Below are 21,177 nucleotides of genomic sequence, written 5' to 3' on the forward strand. Positions count from 1 at the left end.
GGAGAAAGCAATGAGACCAGCTGTAGATGGAGCCAGAGCCATTGCAAGGTGGGCCCACGTCTTGTTTGATTGCAAGTAAGACAGTAGAAAGATAGAAGCTGGCCGAGAGGAGACCGAGGTTGGTGGGGTTCTGTTCCATCTGCCATAGTGGACCATCATTGTCGAATGGGTCAAGAGGTTCTAGGTGACTTAGGTGACCAAGCTCAGCCATACAGCAATTGCTATAAGAGGGAGACTGCATTTAATCTCACAACAAGCACCAGTTAGTGGCATTGTCAGGCAACTGCCAGGACATCAGTACTCCAGGAAGGCTTACCATGGGTGCCTGCCTTGTGACTTCCTAAAAACACCTAACAACCATAAAAGCATGACACTGACTTCCACCCATATACAATTCGGGTTGCAAATTTCCCCATTTGTTTATTTGATTCCGTTTAGGAATCACTTCCCATAGAATATCTCAAAGGGACTTCACAGCAAAAATGCCAACCACCAAAACAATTAAAAACAGTTCCAGATACAAAAACAAAATTAATTTTAATATGTTAAAAAAACCAAAAAACCAAAAACAGTTTCAGGCTTGATACAGGCACAGTCTGGAATAAAGATCTGCCACTGAAAGTGTTGTTGACAAAGGAAGGTTTTCAGAGAATTGGAAAAAATTCTTCAGCAAAGTATACTCCAACTCTGAACTGGAAGAGTACTTCATTCCTCAGTAAATTGGTGTGTTGACCTTTTCTTGCTTTCTATAATTAGCGATTCATCATTGCTCTTGCTATGTAGACGACATTTTGTATGTATATAAAACATTTCTGCAGAGATTGCCCATGCCTGATATGTAGGGGGAGGGAATTCCAAAAAGGAGGTGCCACTACCGTAAAGGCACGATTGCTCTCTCATACAGAAGTGATCTGATAAAAGCAGAGTAGGCATGTCAGGGGTAAGATGATATTTTAGGTATATTTTTCCAGGTCTTCCTCATCATTAATAGTAACAGTTGGGGATTGGACTAGATGATCCTTTGGGTCCCTTCTAACTCTGCAATTCTATGACTCTACAAATTAAGGCTGCAATCCTATGCCCACTTACCTTGCGCTATGCTCCACTGAACTTATTTCTGAGCAGACATGTATAGGATTGCTCTGTTAATCTGCAATGTTTTTAATGGGTCAAAACATCCAGAGTAGGGTAGGTATGTGAGATGGAGTTCTGGTTGGTTCTATCGTGGAGGGGAAAGAAAAAGAAAAGAAAAGCAGAAAATAATGGAAGTGGGAAAGGTCACAAAAGGCAACCCAAATGAACAGAGGATGAAGAATCTTCCTCACAAAGAAATGCTTTTTATTGTATTATTTTTTTTTTAAAAAAAAGGCTATTGGAGGGACATGAAAGAGGATTATATTTCATTGGTGTGGAGGAAGTAAATAGAGAGGATTTCTTCTCCTTCTCTCATAATACTAGAATGCAAGAGATCACCCTGGGAAATTGGTTGGCAATAGATTCAGGATGCATGGAAGGAAAGGACTTCTTCATGCAATTTCTAGAAATCAGTCAAATTTGTGGGATTCAGTGCTACAGGGGTGGCGATAGCCACTAGTCTAGGCTACTTTTCAAGAGGATCAAGCAAGTAACAGAGGAGAGAAGGCGAGCTAAGGACCTAAGACCTGCTGAAATGAAAAAAGAGCTCCAAAGAGGGCAGCAGTTTGCATAAAATCTGCACGTGCCAATTTGGGGGTTGCCAGAGTGGCACCTGTGGAAGCCCATGAAATTAGGCTTGAAAGAAATGTCCCATTGTTGCTAATAAAATGGGTTGCAGCGTGTGCTTGGTTGCAATGTGCATGGTACCCACCAACAGTTTCTCCAGTCTGCAAATGTGTGTATATGGGCCCAAAACGGTTGGTGAACCCAGGGCTCATACATATGCAGAAATGCACATTTTGAAATGATTGCTGCATTTTAAATAGAAGTGCAATACCTAGCACAGGAGTGGAGAAGACTGTGACCAGGTGATCTGGGTGCCTGCACAGCCAATTGTAAAGATGCCATTGATGGGCAACATCAAGGCCCCTTCCATCTTTGTGTTCATTATCTTTCAACAAAGCAGACCCTACAAATGTCCCTATTTTTCAGGGACAGCCCCAAATTTACAGACGCCATCCCAGTTTCCATTTTGATCCTGGAATGTCTGTTTATCCTAAGGATGTCTCTATTTTCATCAGAGAAACGTTGGAGGGTATGGAGTTATGTGACCTCCCCAAGCCAAGGAGATAAGTAACTATAAAACCTTTAGATGACGTCTGAAGGCAGCCCTGTATAGGGAAGGTTTTTAAACATTTTATTATGTTTTTATATATGATGGAAGCTGCCCATAGTAGCTAGGGCAACCCATTCAGATGGACATGGTCTCGTTATTGTTGAATAGGACATCCCTATTTTCACTGGAGGAATTTTGGAGGGTATGGTAATTCTCGTGATCTGCACAGCCCTTCAAGGAGAGGACTGTTGTCTGTAAAGTAGGCCACATAACCACCTGAAATAACATGGAGCTGGTGATGAAGGACATCTGACCGAGGTCACTTTGGGAGCACCTCAATGGATTCCAGCCAGTGCTTTTTTCTTTTCTTTTTTTAGAAAAAAGATACTGATACTCACTATGAAGTTGTTACGTTAATTGCCACACTTCTAACATTTAGGGGGGAACGGTGCCAGTACAGTGGTACCTTGGGTTACATACGCTTCAGGTTATAGACTCCACTAACCCAGAAATAGTACCTTGGGTTAAGAACTTTGCTTCGGGATGAGAACAGAAATCGTGCTCCGGCGGCATAGCAGCAGCAGGAGGCCCTATTAGCTAAAGTGGTGCTTCAGTTTCTTAACCAATGTCAGACCTGTCTCTCTCTGGAACTTCTCTCTCTCAATCACGTTCAGATTTTTCTCCAGGACTTTAGTTTTCATCTTATTCAACTTAAAACCTGCTACCTGACCAAATTCTTGAATCAATTCTAGTACTCTTTTCGTGCTTGATTCTGGCTCCTGTAAAGTCAGTACTAAGTCATCTGCAAATGCTTTCAGTTTGTACTGTTTAGCTCCCACTTGTATACCTTTAACCAATTGGTCCCTTCTAATCATATTTAACAGAACCTCCAGGACCGAAATAAAAAGCAATGGAGAGATTGGGCAACCCTGTGGTGTTCCTTTCTCAATCTTGAATTCTTCCGTCACTACGTTATTCACTATTAATTTAGCTCTTTGTTCTGAATAAATTGCACCTATATCATTTCCAAAACTTTTACCAACCCCCATCCCCGATAAATTCTTCTTCATAAAACTCCAAGAAATATTGTCAAAGGCTTTCTCCGCGTCCACAAAAATCAAAACCGCTTTTGTATTAATCTTCACTTGTAGCTTTTCTAAAATATTAATTATATTCCTCGTATTATCAGACAAATGCCTGCCCGGGAGAAAGCCCACTTGGTCTTTATGGATTTCTTCTGCTAACACCTTTTTTAGTCTTTTAGCCAAAATATCTGCAAAAATTTTATAATCCACATTAAGCAGTGATATGGGACTGTAGTTTTTGAGTTGCGTCTTTTCGGACTCTAATTTTGGTATAAGTGTAATATATGCTTCTTTCCACGACTCAGGTGCCCTTTTCCCTTCCAATATTTCATTACAGACTTCCTTTAATGGTTGTATTAACCATTCTTTCAAAGTTCTGTAGTATCTAGAAGTCAGTCCATCCGGTCCTGGAGATTTACCTAAGCTTATTTACAGAAATATTCCAAAATTAATGAATGTTAGAAAGATGCTGGAAAGAAGTTATATGACTTTAGTAGAAATATTATAAAGAATCAAGTATGAATAGATTGGCATTGGGTAAAGAGGTAAATTTAAGTTTAAAATTGCGTTAAGTTAAATCATGGAACTAAATTTGTGAAAGAGGGAAAGGACTTGCTGGAATATTTAATTGAACTAGAATACAAAAAAGGAGGTGTGAGGAAGTCGAGGAAATAAGAAAATGAAAGATAAGGATATGAAAATATGTGGTTCTTTTGTATGTTTGCTTGTTCTTTTTTGGGTTTTTCTTTTTCTTTTTAATGCTTTTCTTTTCTTTTTTTGTATTGTTGATGTTTTGTATTTCTGTATTTATTTTTGTTTTTGAGGTTTTGTAATTGTTTATTGCTCATATTTTTCTTTTGTTTTGCTTCTTTTTTTTTGCAATGTTTAAACTTTAATAAATATTTTATTTAAAAAATAAATAAAGTGGTGCTTCAGGTTAACAACAGTTTCAGGTTAAGAATGGACCTCCGGAATGAATTAAGTACTTAACCCGAGGTACCACTGTACTGAACAACACTGAGTAGACAACACTTGAGTTAAATGGACCAGGTGACTGACTCAGTATAAGGCAGCTTCTTACATGCCTGATCCTGCCATAAAAACCTCTTTGCCCATTCAGTGAGATCCACAATGTTCAGCCCTGAGAAGCAGGCTAAGCAGAAGCTGAAAGCCAGTCTGGCAGGGCAAGCAGGGGGAGGTCATCTCCTACCTGCCTGGTTTGTGGTGATGTTGACGGCAGCAAATTTCGGTGGCTCGAGGGTCAGGTCGGAGACCCCATTGATGGCCTCCACCCAGAAGGAGTAGTTGGTGTGGGCCAGGAGGTTGGTGACAGCCAGGGATCCCTGGGCCAGGTTCACTGGCTGGGGCAGGAAGCGGATGCCAGGGCTGCAGGCCTCGCACTGGCCAGAATCCCACAGGCAGTGGCGGCAGAGGACGTTGTAGAGGATGTCACTGCGGCCGCCTTTGTCCAGAGGCGGGGACCACTCGAGGGTGACGGAGGTGCCATTCACGCTGGAAAGAAGGTTCACGGGGGCAGAGGGAGGACCTAGAAACAATCAAGAGGAGCGCAGGGTCATGGAGGGAGAGTTGGAAGGAACTTCCATAACAGTCCTAATATTTGTTTATTTATTTGGGGCATTTGCACCCTGCTCTTCAGGGACGCGGGTGGCACTGTGGGTTAAACCACAGAGCCTAGGACTTGCCGATCAGAAGGTCGGCAGTTCGAATCCCTGCAATGGGGTGAGCTCCCATTGCTCGGTCCCTGCTCCTGCCAACCTAGCAGTTTGAAAGCACGTCAAAGTGCAAGTAGATGAATAGGTACCGCTGCGGCAGGAAGGTAAACGGCATTTCTGTGCGCTCCTCTGGTTTTGCCAGAAACGGCTTAGTCATGATGGCCACATGACACAGAAGCTGTACGCCGGCTCCCTCGGCCAGTAAAGCGAGATGAGTGCCGCAACCCCAGAGTCGGCCACGACTGGATCTAATGGTCAGGGGTCCTTTTTACCCTGTTCTTCAGTCAAAAAAAAAGATCCCAGCCTGCAATCCATTAAAACAGCGTTATCATCTTAAAACACACACACGCAACACAACGCACAAGGGAAACGGGATGGGGGAAAAGAGAAAAACCAAAGCCAAACCTCAGGCACCAATTTTTGAACAGCTGTTCCTGTGCCAGCTGGCACAGTTCAAAAGCAGGAGGTGCCTGATGGAGCCAGGACTCCAGCAAATCTGATGAAATGAGCCTTCTGATTCCTATCTCTTCCACCGAGGCAGTCTGATGGAACGGCTGTCCCCACATGATGGGAGAAGAGGTCTGCAGGCAGACCCCCCCCCCCGTATCCTCTCCTCTGCTCCTGTAGACATATAACCCTGTCCCAGAGTGGGGAACGTGCAGCTCTCCAGATGAGGCATAGCCAAGATGGTGCCCTCCAGATATTACTGGACTACAAGTCCCATCAGCCCCGGGGCATCCAGAGGGCACAGCCTTGGCTACTGCTTGAGATGATGTTGGGCTCCCATCCACCCCAACCAGCATGGTCAATACTCAAGCATGAAGGGAGCGGGGGGGGGGGCAAAAGTTGCACATGGGTATAGGGATATTGCCCCCTCTTTTTGAGCCAGGGAAATGGGCTGCAAAACAATGCATTGGCTTGCACAGGTGCACAATCTCAGTGTAAGGTGTTTAAATCTGCTGTTTGCATGTGTGTGTGCGCGTGTGTAATTGATCGTATAAGATTGTCAACCGGGCAGATGTCTGTAGGAGATAAAGGGTGTGGCGTGCCTGGTGACAGGTGAGTTTTCTACTAGCTCTAACTATTTAGAGACAGTCAGGTGTATTCCAGTGCTTGGGCTCACTCAAGAGCTCATCCAAATGAGAATTCAGAGACAAAAATCATCCAGCAACTTGCATACGAATATTCAAAATGTTTTCGTAGTGTTTATTTATTGCATTTTATATTCCACTTCTTTCTCCAAAGGAGCTCAAGGTGGGGTGTGTGTGGGTGTGTGGGTGTGGGTGTGTGTGTATTCTCTCCCCCCCCATTCAATTTCACAATAACCCTTATTTAATTGGCAGCACCAGCTTGAACTGGGGCCCTTCTGCATGCAGTGCATGTGCTCTGGCATCAAGCTAAGGTCACTCCTTCTGACCACAGGATTAAAAACAGAGAAGCATAGAAATGCAAGCTGCCCTAAATGTCCAAGTAAGTAGGACTCTGGGTCCTTGCCCCCCCACCCCCCATTTGTTTACCACTTCTGCTCCCCTGTCAACAGGCATCTTCCTGACCGCAAAAATAATTTCTTCAAGCAAATGATGGGATTTGCACGTCCATCTACAGAAAAATTGCAATGAGATGCAAATAGATTTGCATGGGTCTCCTGCTCCTAAAATGAGACAGGCTCCCTTCCTCTGCCTCACCCCTCTTGCAAATTCTGCCCCCCTTTTATCTTTGGCCTGCAAATCTGAGAATTTTGCTTTTTAAAAAAATGTTTCTCATTTTTCTACTCTTAAGCTGTCCACATCAGCTTTAAAAAAGCAAGTTCTTGTGAAAATGCACCACCGCTTTACGGCGAAATCTTCCTAATGTTTTCGTACACTGTTTTCCCTAACGCATACATATTTTGCAAAGCAATTTTCACTCCTTTGATGGATTTTTGCAGGCTCCTTTGAGGACTAGTACAAGGTGTTCAATGGTGGAAAGTCTTGGAAAGTGATGGGTTCTCCTTTGTTAGAGGTTTTTAAGCAAAGGCTGGATAATTACCTACCAAGGATACTGGAGCAGCGAAATGGCATCCTCTCTGACTCTTTCAATTAAAATATACAAACATGGATGCATAACCTTGAAATCCAAAATGCAGAAATATAATTGATAGACCATTATAATCTATATAACTGATAGAACACTACTACTACCACTACTACTACTACTATTACTAATACTACTATTACTACTATTTAGGGCAGGAAAATAATATTACTATTTTTTAGGGCAGGGAATTTTTCATGGACCACATCAGATCCTCTTTCAAATTTTCACATTGGGGTTTCATTTTATCTCCCTTTGGAAATGCCACACCGTTTTGACCAGAATAAGTGTGCAAACAACATTGAGCATGCTGCTGGCTCCCAGGGGAAGACCTTTTTTTGTTATTAATATTATCTAAAGGAAAACCAGTTGACAGACAGAAAGGCTGAAGCCCTTAAGACTAGCAGAGGAGCTTCTGGCTTGGCAGGTCCCTCAGGTGGCTCAGACCTTTCGTGAAATGCACATGCTTGGCATGCACAAGTTTGCAGGTTCAATCCTCACCATTGCCAGTAAAATCATCATAATTCTAAAGGTAGCAGGGACTGTAAAAGCATATCTACTTGAGACAAAGTTGGGTGAAAACAGCCTATTGAACTGATCTGCCCTGTGTAAAAAGGTAAAGGTAAAAGGACCTCTGACCATTAGGTCCAGTCATGACCGACTCTGGGGTTGCGGCGCTCATCTCACTTTATTGGCCGAGGGAGCCGGCGTACAGCTTCCGGGTCATGTGGCCAGCATGACTAAGCCACTTCTGGCGAACCAGAGCAGCTCATGGAAACACTGTTTACCTTCCCGCCGGAGCGGTTCCTATTTATCTACTTGCTCTTTGATGTGCTTTCGAACTGCTAGGTTGGCAGGAGCAGGGACTGAGCAACGGGAGCTCACCCCGGTGCGGAGATTCGAACCGCCGATCTTCTGATCGGCAAATCCTAGGCTCTGTGGTTTAAACCATAGTGCCACCCGCGTCCCTCTGCCCTGTGTATGTGTGTTTAAAAAATGGTTGTAGCCAACTAAGTTCTACTCAGAGAAGACCCACTGAAATCAATGGCCTTCAGTTAGGGCTCATCCATATTTAACTTTGCTCTGTGAATTCTATACATAGATCCGGCCTTTCTAGGGGTCCATGTCCAGTTGGGATTTTATTGTTCTGGAGGTTTCCCTGGGGAAAGCTGCATTTTACCGCTGACTCGGAGCAAACAGCAATCAGGTTTTTCCCAGGTTGCTATTTGCTCCGAGTCAGCGGTAAAATGCAGGTTTTCCTGAGGAACGTACCAGGACCAAACCAAACAAAATGAAAAACACTCAGACACAGATCTGGAAAGCTCAGACCTGTACCTAGAAAAGCACAGAGCAAAGGTAAGTATGGATGAGCCTTTTGCCGTATTCTTTTATTTCAGTGGGCCTACTCTGAGTAGGATTATCATTGCAGAGATATGTAATGTAACAGAAAGAAAGAAGAAAGAAACATCAGCTCACAATTAAGAACTATCTATCAATCTTGCTTTAGGCATATTCTTGAATATAAGCAGTCCACATGCCCAAATAGATATGCAAATTAGACTGGCAATTATAAGATATACGTTCGAATGTAGAAATGGCAGGAAGATTTTCAAGCCCAGTGAGTTATGGATGGTGGGTGTTTATCTTCCTGTAAGCCACTTTGCAACCATAAGAGCTTGAAGAGTCCACTTTCATTATCTCATTTCATTCTGGCAGGAAAACAGTTTAAAAGCACTTCACCGTATTCGTAAGCAGATAAATTGGGGTGTGTTGGATCGGAAGTGTTGGTTTTTTGGTGATTTCCCTAAAAAATATGGCAACCCGATATGAGCTAGGGACCATATATGCTTAGTTTGCAGCTGGAATTAGACAATTTTGATGTTTTGACATTGTTGTTGAAGACATTTTGGTTGAAGAAGGGAGTGCAACCTGGTCATTTTATAGCAATTTTACAATTGTAGAAATGGTTTTATTGCTTTAGTTTATGGGGTTTATCATCTTTTCTGTTTTATCTGATTTATTTAGGAAATGCACGGACTGCTGGATCAAAACAATCTTCCAAGTAGTGCGCAAGTGAAATTGGAGTGGGTGGAGCCAGAGGCAAAGGTGGGCGAGACAACACACACTCACATGATCCTATCTATCTTCCATTCAGACATGCAAGATGCAATATCAGAGTTCAAGGACACATTCTCCACAGTAACTCTAGCAGGGCTCTTACTGTGGTGGCCCCTATTCTGTGAAATAGCATTCCTGTTGAGATACAATGGGCACCCACTATCTTCACTTTCTGGAAACAACTGAAGACAGGTCTTTACCACAAATGTCTATTCTCATGGCTTCAGTTTTAAATGCATTTGCTCTCTTTTTTTGCTTTTTTAATTGTCTTTAATTATGTTTAGTCTAAATCATATTGGGATGGTTGTTTGGAGGAGGATTCATTTACTATTACTATTACTATTACTATTACTACTACTAATAATAATAATAATACTCAGGCAAAAATGCTTCAGATGTAAAGCAGTGAGAGGTGTGGCCTGAGTGGAAATCCAAGGGCCAAACAGAGAAAGCTTGAGGGCCACATTTGGCCCCTGAGCCATCCACCCCTGCCCTCGTATTTATGAAGTTATGCTGCTTCACTTCCTTATTGCGTTCTGGTATCAGGCTAATTTATTTCTGATGTTCCTGATCCCAAGAAAACTGAATCACAGGCTGGAAAGAGAAGCTAAGCCAATTATGAATAGTGCAAAGGGTGCAGTATTATTTATTTATTATTTATTTTATTCATTGTTTATTTTATTTGCCTCCCACCATTCCCAACCCCCTGAGGAGCTCCAGGTGGTGTAAATGGTTCTGCCCCTCCTCATTTGATCCCCACAACAACCCTGTGAGATTGGTTAGGCTGAAAGGCAGTGACTGGCCCAAGGTCATTCAGTGAGTTGCAGGGCCAAGTAGGGATTCGAACCCTGGTCTCTGAGGTCATAGTCTGACATTCTAACCACTACAGTAAAGGTAAAGAGACACCTGACTGTTAGGTCCAGTTGCAAAGAACTCTGGGGTTGCGCACTCATCTCGCTTTATTGGCCGAGGTAGCCGGCGTACAGCTTCCGGGTCATGTGGCCAGCATGACTAAGCCTCTTCTGGCGAACCAGAGCAGCGCACTGAAACACTGTTTACCTTCCCGCCAGAGCGGTACCTATTTATCTACTTGCACTTTGATGTGCTTTCAAACTGCTAGGTTGGCAGGAGCAGGGACCCAGCAACACGAGCTCACCCCGTTGCGGGGATTCGAACCGGTGACCTTCTGATCAGCAAGCCCTAGACTCAGTGGTTTAACCCACAGCACCACCAGCGTCCCTTAACCACTACAGTACACCACACTTAACATTTGTTGGCTCTGGCTCCTCCCTCTCTTTGCGGCTACAGGGTGCTCGTCAGTATCCTGCGAATTATCCTCTTTTATCTGACTGAGACTCGCAGTAAGGGTCTGGGTTGTCCAGGAACGCATGCAATTCGAGGGTGGGTTGGCGGATGAAGTACGTACGTGTGCAGGCTGCTGAAGGAGGGTCCTGCGCTGCTCTGTAAAAGTTGCTCTCACAGCGACACACCTGTGCTGCCTGGGTCTCGGAATAGCTGTGGGCAGGGCAGGTGGCACACAGCTGATCCCCGGGGGAAGACTTGTAGAAACCCAGTTGACAGGCTAGGGGGGGGGGGAGGAGAAAGGAGAGAGATGAGAAGGCAGAAGACCAGCAGGTCAGTGCTTTAGCTCCCACTGTGGCAGATCCCTGGGCAGCCCTAACTTTTGCTGCCGATGCAACACTGTGGAAAAGCAGCCCATTACCATTCAGATGACTCCTGCTTCCCTCATTGATTTTGTCCTATGGGGAAACTAGGAAAAGGTGACTGCAAATTTCACTTTGGGTACCGTAGGCTAGTTTCTTCACAGGCACCCCTGTCTGTCCCTCCATCAGTGTATGCAAGAGGCACCATCAGATCTCCAGGGCATATTCCAGCCAGGCAAAAACACTCAAGGAGGCAGCAAAGAGGGCTGAGGGGTATGCCTTTGCAAAGTCCCAAGGGCCAGATATAAAGGTCTGGAGGTCCACATGTCACCCATGTGACTCAGGTTCCCCACCCCTGCTATAACCACTACACCACATTGTCTCTCTAGCTTTTAATTGGTTGGTTTAGTTTCTGGAAATCTGAGTTTTGAAGGCATGGTCTTCCCAATCCGCCACTCATTCCCATTCATCAATAAAGAGCCACTCCCCCAAATACTAGTTGCTAGGCATCATAATTGGGGAGTGTGATGTCTCACTCAATTCCTGCTTGCAGAATTTCTGGGTGCATCTCGCTTGGCTTTCATGAGAAAGGGAAGCTGGTCTTAATAGGCCACTGGCTTGATCCACCAGGGATCTCTTTGTTCTGATTCATTGTATTCTCCTTTTGAAAAATGATTGTTCAGATTCTGAGAGGATAAGGAGTAGCAATTGCTGGACTTGTAAAAGAATATTGCGAAATGATCCATAATGAATTGGGGAAAAATGTTTTAAAAAACACAGAATCCTTTCTGTTAAGGATAATTCAGACTGAAATTCCCAGGTGCTCAAAGGGGTTATTTGTGTATGCTACTACTGTGGCCCGTGTTTTGTTAGCCCCAAAATGGAAAACGAGTGAGGTCCCAACCAAAGAAGGAGGGCAACTTAAGTTGACTGAATATGCACAACTTGCAGACTTAACATATAGAACAAGAGAACAAGAAGAACATACGTTTAAAGAAGATTGGAAAACATTTATTGAATATATGGGGGGAAATTGTGTGCAGCTGAAAATGCTGGCAGCATTAAGATAAATTCAACAGTGTAAACAAGTTTTGATGGATAAAATAATGGAATACTGAATGGTATAGTTTTTGTAAAATATGCAGGGATTTATGATATGTAAAACGAACCATGGAAAGAGAAGAATGGAAGTCATAGATGTTTTAAGGATGTAAAATCAGTATTTTAAATTGTAAAACAGAAAATTTAATGTGTGTGTGTGTGTGTGTGTGTGTGTGTGTGTGTGTGGAGTAGCAATGGCTGCTAGTCAATGTGGCTCTGTTCCACCTCCACTATCAGAGACATGAAGCCTTTGAATACCAGTTTCTGGGAGTCACAGGCGGGGAGAGTTTCTCTTGAACTCAGGTCCTGCTTGCAGACTTCCCATAATGGGTGTCTGGTTGACCACTATGGGACAGGATCCTGAAGCAGATGGTCCTTTGACTTGACCCAGCAGAGCTCTTCCTACGGTCTCAGAAGATGCCCTAAGGCTGTTCTGCAGATCCCATGACATTTGGAGTACGCATTTGTTTTCTAGTCTTCCCTCTGTCTCCTGTTTCTTCTTGCCTGCCCTTTTCCCTCACTGCTTTCCTTCTTCCCACCCATCTCTCTATGTAACCAGCTGCCACCTGCCGCGTCCTCCTGCCTTGGGAGCTGACAGGCTCATCTCCCAAAGCGCGGGGGGACGAGTGTGGGTGGGAGGGCCCAGCCAAGCCATCTGCAGCATGGTCCGTTTGTCCTCCTGCTCGCTCTTCTGAGAGACAGGAGAACATCTGCTAATAAGTCGGTGGGATGGCTGAAATGATAGGCAGGCCTGTCTGTCAAAGAGATGATAGCAAAGTGAGAACCACTCTGCTGGGTACCAGCTCAGAGTTCAGGGGGGCGGGGGCTGCACCATGAATATGAAAGGACTTTGGGGACACAAAGGCTGCATTCAGAGCAGCTCAGCACAGGAGTAAAGAAAAACAAGACAGGCTCATTCCATCCACCCACTCATTGCCAGGTTCAGAGCCTGCAACCATCACACACCCTTCTTGCAAATTCCACTGTTCAACCTTATTTACTATTTGGCTTCCCTTTGGTTTTAGCTAAGGCAGGAATGGGCTTCTGGGACTCTCTGTCTGGCTCTTGGGACTCTCCCCAGACCACACCCCTCTCTGGCCCTTCTTTTCACCCTGCTTGTGTGTTTTTGCCTGGCAGGAATAGGTCCTTGAGCCGGATCTACAAATTTTGCCATAGGAGGCAAATGTATGCACTGCCACCCTCACATTCTGTGATTGTGAACTCCAAGTGTCAAGGGTCTATCATTGACTTACTGGAATATTGATAATCTGCAGTTCCTTAAAATATATTGCTACAAAAGTTGGGTGCCACCCCGCACTCTCTGCCGACCGATGACAAAATCCCAGGGGCTTCCAGGCACACACCCAGGGTCTGTGGACTTTTGGAGAATTAAGACACAATGGAGACTGTCAGAGCTTGAAGAAATATGGCTTATTCACTTATTTACACCTTCAGTCTGCATGGAAGGAGTCTGGCTTTTACAGCATGGTCATTTCAAGAAGGGCAGTGCAGCCCTGGAGTCCAAGGCATCTCTCTTTGTTAGCACTGCAGCCAACCTGTCTGAGATGGATCCCGGTCTTTCCTCCCTCTCCTTCTTCTTCCCAGCAACTTTTGCGAAAGACTCCCTTTTACTGTCAACCTTCCAAACATGCCCCCCCATCTCTGTTCACATGGGGAGGACAGTTCTCTTGCATTGCCAATAGCTCTCAACGCCTAGCTTGGCCAGGTTGTTTTTGCACAGGCTACTTTGGGAATTCCTCTACGGCTTGTATTTTCATCCATACCCCAATTAATCAAAATCCTACCATTTATTAATTTCTAGGATTTGGTGTCTGTGTGCCCCCCCCCCCAAATCTATGACAATATCAAAATGGCTTACAAAACAGCGGGGTCTTTGTTCGCCTTCTGCCACTCACTAATCTGCTCTCCTTCCAAGCAGCAACAGCAAAAGCTGCAACCACAGCAACACCCCCATCATCAACCCCAGCCTTTGGTTAGCCACGGCTAAAGGAACAGGGTCTTTAGCAATGTGGCCTGCTTCCTAGGGAACAGCAAGGACAAGGCACTGCTGGAAACTGACCAGGTTCTACAGCTGATGCATGGGTGCCAATTTGCATAAAATATGGGGGGAGTTGCAGGTAAGCTCCACCCTGCATAATTGATCACAAGACACACACCATTTGAATGACAATGCCCATTAACTTTGGGGGAGCCCAGCCCCCTCAAATATTTCATTAGGGAGGGGGGAGAGACGAAGGGACCTCAACCCCTAGAAGTTGGCTCCTATGAGCTGATGTCTGGGCCTTGCACCAAACCCTGTGCTAGGCATCACCACTGCTTGGAAAGGTGTGGGTCAGCAGGGCTTGGCTTGGCCACACTGTGTGCCAAATCAGACCTATGGGCCAGAGGTTTCCCCATCCCTGCCCTTTCCTTTCCTGGACTGCTTGTCTACTGGGGAAGCTGACGCTTGATGGATGAACTCCAGCCTCTCTTTGACTGTCAGTTCATTATACAGAGAGAAAACCCTGGGAGAGTTGAGGGGGTAGGAGGCGCCGAGGAAGGTAGCCCGGTTGTACTAAGCTGACAGCACCCAGGCCTCTGTGACAGGCCCTCGCCTCTGGGGACGTGCCTTCTGGTGACCTGCAAGGGATGAGAGAGACTCTGAAGCAGGAGCTCAGGTCTCCCCTCTGTGCTCTTTCTGAAGGCGATGGCTCCTGAGGGACAGCAGGGGCGGCCCCAAGGTTCAGTCCCTTTACCTCTGATTGGCATGGGGGTCGCAGCCTGCTTAGCATAAGTGACACAGCCGTGGCTGGGAGCCTTTGGAAGGGCTCAAGCAACGATCCCTGTGAAATGCTAAACTCTCCAGCGAACCAGGCTTGCAAGGCTTATGCTATCGGAGCAGTTGCAGGGCTAAGGGAAAATTCTTTTGTATCTAGCCCGCCCTAGATACAAAAAGACAGCATCTTTTTGCCAATATCAGAGTACAGGGCAGAGCACATGGCATTCGCAGCTCTGTCCTCTCCCTGCACCTTAGCATTTGCCGCCTGAGGCAGCTGCCTCACTCTGCCTCTTCCTAGGGCTGGCTCTACCCACTCAGCACACCCTCTTCCCCAAACCACACCCCTCACCAGCCTTGCTTCACACCCTTTTTAAGGGATCATTAGGAATTGAAAGCAAAAGTGCTGATATCATAATGGCATTATATCAGTCAATGGTGCATTTGGAATACTGTGTACAAGTAACGTATGTCTTAAGTGAGTGTTAGGTTCTGGGGGTCTATGTATATATGCAAAAATGTGTAAAGCCGGGAACCCCAGAAAGTGGGCTCTGGAATGCTGCCAGAGCCCTTGCAAGCTCCTTCCCCAAGCCAGGTAAGCCTACAATTGCAGAGTTGTGCGGGGGCAGGGGAATAAATGAATGGAAAATGGGTTTCCTTCACTTTCCATTGATTTATTTATTTCCACCCAGCCACAATCTTACAATCAAGTAAGTAAAATAATTACAAGTGACCTGTACAAAATCTCGTCATGTCACCTCAGAAAGGAGCTGGGAAAGGTTCAAAATAAGTCAACCAAAATGATCAAGGGGTTGGTGTCACCTCCCCGTCCAAGGAAAGGTATTTGGAACATTTTAATTTAGAGAAAAGACTAGGGAGAGGTGACAACATGACAGAAATTTGGAAATTTGCTTTGTGACCGACTGACAGTCTTGGTAGCACAGGGAGCCAGTCTGGTCCGTGGGGCTCTTGGTTCTGCCACCTGCCTGACCCTTAAAAAAAAATGCATAGCCACAGCAAGACTGTGATGCTTTCAGGAATTTCCAGCAAACACAGGAGGGGTGATCAACTTTCTTTACAGTCTCAGTCCAGCAACAGGCACTATCCTATGTCTCCTCTTCCGCTGCCTTGGAAGCTCCTTTCTTAGGTAAACATTAAAGCTATAAAGAAGTCCTTAGCTGTGCAAACATCTTTAAGAAATAGGATGCCTAGCTGTGAGAAGGAATGGGGAATTAATTTGGAGTCACATTAGGATGCTACCACGAAGGTAAAGGTTTAATTTCTTCCCCTGCCCAAAAAAATTGAATTTCTCTGATATTTATAGAAAGATGATTAGGACTACAAAGTGGGGTTTACATCATCCTGTCCCAATGGCAGGGAATGAAATATTACCCAGGGTGACAGCAGTGTGGGATCTCGTTCTGACAATTAAAACGGCGGAACGAGGAATTTCCAATTCCAGTTGATTTGGGTTATCAATCTTGCAGCGCCAATTCTTTTCTCTACTGAAAGAGCAGGCTAAACATCAGGAAGAACTCTCTGACGGTAAGAGCAGCTCAACAGAGGAACGGTCTCCCTTGGAAGGTGGTGGACTCTCCTTCCTTGGAGGTGTTTAAGCAGAGGTTGGATGGCCATCTGCCATGGATGCTGTAGCTGACATTCCTGCATTGCAGGGGATTGGACTAGATGACTCCTTGGGGTCCCTTCCAACTCTACAACACTATGATTCTAAGTCCAGGCTAAGAGTGCTTTAACTGTGACTGGGACACCACATTCAATGAGTGTGCTAATGTGTGTGCCTGTATACACAAGTGGTGAACCTGTGCACTCGCACTGTTGTTCAAATGTAGCATTCAACAAACATGGAATCTCTGGTCTTCACAAATTTGCTGCCAGACAAAGGAAAGGGTTTAAGTGTCACCAATTAAGGTTGCATTAATATGAAACTGTGTTCCATTACCCGATGCTTCCCTAACTGCTAATTTACGCATTATATTTGGGCTTCCACACAATGTAAAAGCCACTTCCAGAAATGTAGCAGAATATAGCACATGTTTAGCACTCGTTCATGTGTTACTTGCTTCTGGGGGGGAGGGAGGATGCTTTGCAAATAACACAGAAACGAGCACTAAATTTGCACAGTATTTCCAGGAATGGCTTTGACGTTGGGTGAAAGCTCAGATGTAGTGTGGAAGTTGGGGAGACATTGGGGAAACAGGTTCAACTGCTGTGTGAAAGCAGCGATAAGGCACCATTGAAGCAATTCCCTTTTACTGGCAACAAGGCAAGGCATACTAGGTCTGTTGTGCTTCCTAAAAAACAAGCCCGCTACCAAGGTTTACATTTGATAGAAAGAATTGTGCAGTGTTGCTCTTTTCATTTTTTTTCTGCACAGGGTCTTAACTGTAGAACAAAAACACTAACTTCTCAAACTATCAGAATCATAGCAATTTTTAAAAACCCTGTAAATAAATAATTCTTACTAAGGGGTGTTTGCATGTTCAATTCAATGCATGCACTATCTGTGCACCCGTGTACACAGATAGCTAAGCTGTACCAAGTATATTACTTCACACATGCAGAGAGAGAACTTGTACCTGTGTTCAGCATAATCCCAGGTTTTTGGGGGGTCCAAGGTGCTGTTTTTGATCTTTAGTCCCTTCACAGCTCAGGGACAGGGGACTTGGAGGATTCTCTGATTCTCTGACTCTCTCTCTCTCTCTCTCCACCCCCACTTATATCTCCCCAGACCATCATATTTTCTCTGAAGGGTCTTCTCCAACTGCCCCTATTGCAGTGATGCCCACGTGACCTCATGAGACCTCAGGTGCATAACAGGAAAAACTCCAGGGCATGACTGAAAAGGAAGAACTGGAGTTCTATTTTAGGGGAAATTGCTAGCAAAGAATATATATACAACAAAGGAATTGCAGAGTTGGAAGGGGTGCCCAGCGGTCATCTAGTCCCACCACTGCCTGCCTGACCTGACATTCACTTTCCTGCCTGATGCCTACCCTCCGTATCACCCCTCCACTCAACAGCTGTTGAGGGGACAATCTGGAGGAGGAGGAGGACTCCTTCCCCAGTCCTCTCCTTCCTATATCATAATTATGATTTCAAGACCTAATTAAACATTAGCAGCGCCAACGAGGGCTGTGGCTTGTGGAGAGGGAGTGTGGCCTAGGGAGAGTCTTGAGGGCCAGATACATAACCCTGAAGGGCCACATTCAGCCTCTGGCCAGGAAGTTCCCTCTTTGCTTTACCTGGTTCACAGCCTATGTGACTTCCGAACTTGCAATGTATCCAGGGCAAGTGAAGATGGGCATCTGTCTAGCTTAGCCGTGTCCTTCCCTGCGTGACTTTGCCAGAGGTAACCTTGTGCAAGGTATTGTCAATCCTGCTGTTCACATTCCCCCCGCCTCTAAACAAAGCCGCCTTTTCATATTTGCCAAGTCAAAGCTCTGCTCCTCTAAATAGCGCTTTTTCCCCCCTGAAAGAAACTGAAAGCAAACAAAGCCTCCTATGAGGACCCCAGTCAAGTCGCCTGTTGTACACATGTAGCCTCAGGGCAGTGTGTACTGCTGCCTTCTGCACAGCTGCTGCCTCCTTATCGTCGTTTATACAGTTGCAAGCTGCAGCCGTCTTCCCAGAGCCCACGGACACTCGGGGAAAACGCCTCCGTCTTCCTCCAAGTGCTCGGCGGCGATGGATTAAGGAGATAGCTCTGTTTCTGTTGACTTTGCTTTTGTTTTCTTTGCTGAGGAAATTTCCTCCAAAGGAAAGGCAGGGCTGCAGAAAAAACGGCCGGCTGATGGAGCCCAGAAGTGGCCAGAGCCCCCAAGGGAAGGCCCTGGAGCAGAGCCAAACGCACACAGCTGGAAGGGAGGCCGCTCGGCATGGAGCCAAATAATCAATGCATGTGAGGCTGGCGCTCAGGGCAATCTCTACTCGGAGCAAATCGGGTATCTCCATTGTTATTGACTCCTGCACTGTACGTGGGCCCAGAAGGACCTCCAGCTTCTAATTCCACCTCGAGAAGTCCTGGGAAGGTAGACAGCGGTGGAACCGGAAACAATGTAATAATCCTTGACTCCAGGATGCGTGCTGTAAGCTGTTAGAGAACTAAGCTCTTCTGTCTGGTTTCCTATTTTGCTCCCTTTAACCAATACCTTGACATCCTCCAGGTTATGGAAGCAGCAGCAGATTTAGGGTGGTGTGGGCTAAGGGGGCATAAAATTGAGGAAACCCATAATCCATTTGGGGGTGCCAAATTTTGGCCTTGCACAGGGGACTGTATTACTAGGGTTGCCATTTCCTGGACTTATCCATAATATCGCAGTCGGCAGCAGTGTCCGGGCAGAAATAGGTCAAATCTAGACCTACGGCAGCCCATGGCGGCAGTGCTGAAGAACAGCAATTTTTTTCATGATTTTGCCAAAAAAGCTCAACAACTTTTCTGTCCAGATTTACCCTAGCATTATGAAAGATTACTGAAGTCTGCCCCTGATGGAAGCTCACAGGTCATTGTCAGGCAATATTGTGATTTCTTTTTTTTTTAGCTGCAATTTGGGGGTGGGGGGCAACCCTGTCCCTGTTCTTTGAAGTGGAGCTGACCAAATAGAGCAGCACCAAAACATTTTCTCCCAGTGCCTCTTCCCTCCGTCCTTCTCAACAGCAGCAACAGTAGTTTTGCACAACCCGTATCCAGACTTACCCAGACACGAATCCCTTTGCTCCTCATAGCCGGCACTGCAGACGCATTTTCCGATGGGCACCAGCCACTCCCCGTCAGCACTGCAGTACATTTTCGGGGTGTCCCTTTCCTCAGAGTGCCCCACGCACTCGCCCCGCACCTCCACAAGGGACGAGGAGTCTGCTCCTGTCACTGCCTCGGAGAAGGACGCCAAGTTCCTCACCATGGCCGGGCACTTCTTGTAGTAAACTCGGACCGAGACGATGGCAATGCAGGCTCCAATGTCCTGGAAGGCCAGGTAGAAGCCTCTTTTGCTCAGGGGCCCCACGCCACGCACTTCCGTGTTGAGCTTGAGTCGCCGGATGCCCAGGTCCACGTTGGTGAAGCTCTCGTCGGCCGCAATGGTGTCAATCTTCACAAACTGGCTCTCGCGGGGGGTGCTGCCCAGATCGCGGTCCGACTGGAGGTAGTAGAGGTTGAAGGTCTCCTTGCATGTGCCCAGGACCCCTGGCATGCTGTTGCAGTCCCGCAGGGTGAAGCGGATCTCTGCGTACACCCGGTGAGCCCCGTGACGCTGCACCCAGCTAGTCCGCAGCCAGTTGTTCTGGTTGGGGGACATGACATTGCAGACTTGGTAGGTGTGGATGGGGTTGAAGAATTCATCCATTTCGTTGATGGAGTCCCACTTGGAAGGAAAGAGCAGGAGAGAGGAGTTAGAGGCACCAGGTCCAGCAGATTTTGTACTTCAAACCTATGTCCCAAGGTAAGGGACGTCACAACAGATAGAAGCTAGGCGGGATTCATGCTTTAACTGACACCTTGACCTTTGTCAACAGACAAGTGTAGGGGGGAGCTGTAGGGCTACAGTCATAAAGACACTGACTTCAGTCTCACTGAATTCAGTCAGGCTAGGGGAAGAAAGTGGTTCAATTCACATTTTAATGCCAGCTTACAGAGTTTGTGCTTCCAAAGGCGAATATGCAAACTGAAACACATTTCTCTGAATTTTGCAATGCAGTTCTCCAGCCAAGCAATAAAAGTTAAAATCCACATATTCGTGAAATGTGCACACAAAATAAAGTATAGAAATGCATTTGGGTAAAGTTGCTCATGAAACTGCATATACCAGAAACATACGTGTATAAAAATGTACATATTAGCAGAAATGAGCACAAAAAACAAGTATGAATTTTCATATTGCCATTTTGGGGGTAGGGAAATGTATGTGGGAATGGGGCAATCTAAATTAAGACTGGGAAAATGAGAAACTGGAAGAAACCAAAATATGCAGATTCATCCATCCCTAAACAGGACTTATTTTGAGCAAACATTCGCAGGATTGTTAGTTGGATGAGTTCAGAGGTTACAGAACTACGTAGATCTAGACAGAGGACCAGACCGGGAAGTGGCTAACCCGACACAGGCCACTCTGGCAGGTAGGCGGGCTATGTACCTATCACTCATCTGATGCTATATGATGTTAGATCATTGATAGTTCAAGTCCAGGTGTGCACTCTAAGTGTGCTCTTGATCCTTCCTTTGCAAACAAAATTTGGCGTGTTTTGAAGTTGGAGACTTTTCTTTTTACTGTGCAAGCCAGTAGAAAAAAGGCATCCAATTCAAAAAGTTCAGGGTTTTGCCTGCTGAATGCTCCCAGGTGACTTGAATTTTCTCATATGACAT

At 45.7% G+C, this 21,177-nt stretch overlaps 1 protein-coding gene and 1 long non-coding RNA gene across 3 annotated transcripts in view; both read right to left on the reverse strand.

The window, feature by feature from the left end:
- Positions 1–21,177, reverse strand: part of LOC308482840 — a 380,605-nt gene that overhangs the window by 105,162 nt on the left and 254,266 nt on the right. The gene's annotated exons all lie outside the window — the stretch shown is intronic.
- The window catches only part of EPHA8 (EPH receptor A8), a 61,732-nt gene that overhangs the window by 21,097 nt on the left and 19,458 nt on the right, over positions 1–21,177 (reverse strand). For both annotated transcript variants that reach the window (XM_081016060.1, XM_081016059.1), the window contains exons 3-5: positions 19,516–20,179; positions 10,687–10,842; positions 4,547–4,882 (exon numbers count right to left, since the gene is read on the reverse strand). In XM_081016060.1, the coding sequence (XP_080872186.1) occupies positions 4,547–4,882; positions 10,687–10,842; positions 19,516–20,179 (1,156 nt within the window). The remainder of the gene's footprint in view (positions 1–4,546; positions 4,883–10,686; positions 10,843–19,515; positions 20,180–21,177) is intronic.

This window comes from Podarcis pityusensis (genome assembly GCF_964106645.2).
Source record: "Podarcis pityusensis genome assembly, chromosome: 8".
Lineage (NCBI taxonomy): Eukaryota > Metazoa > Chordata > Lepidosauria > Squamata > Lacertidae > Podarcis > Podarcis pityusensis.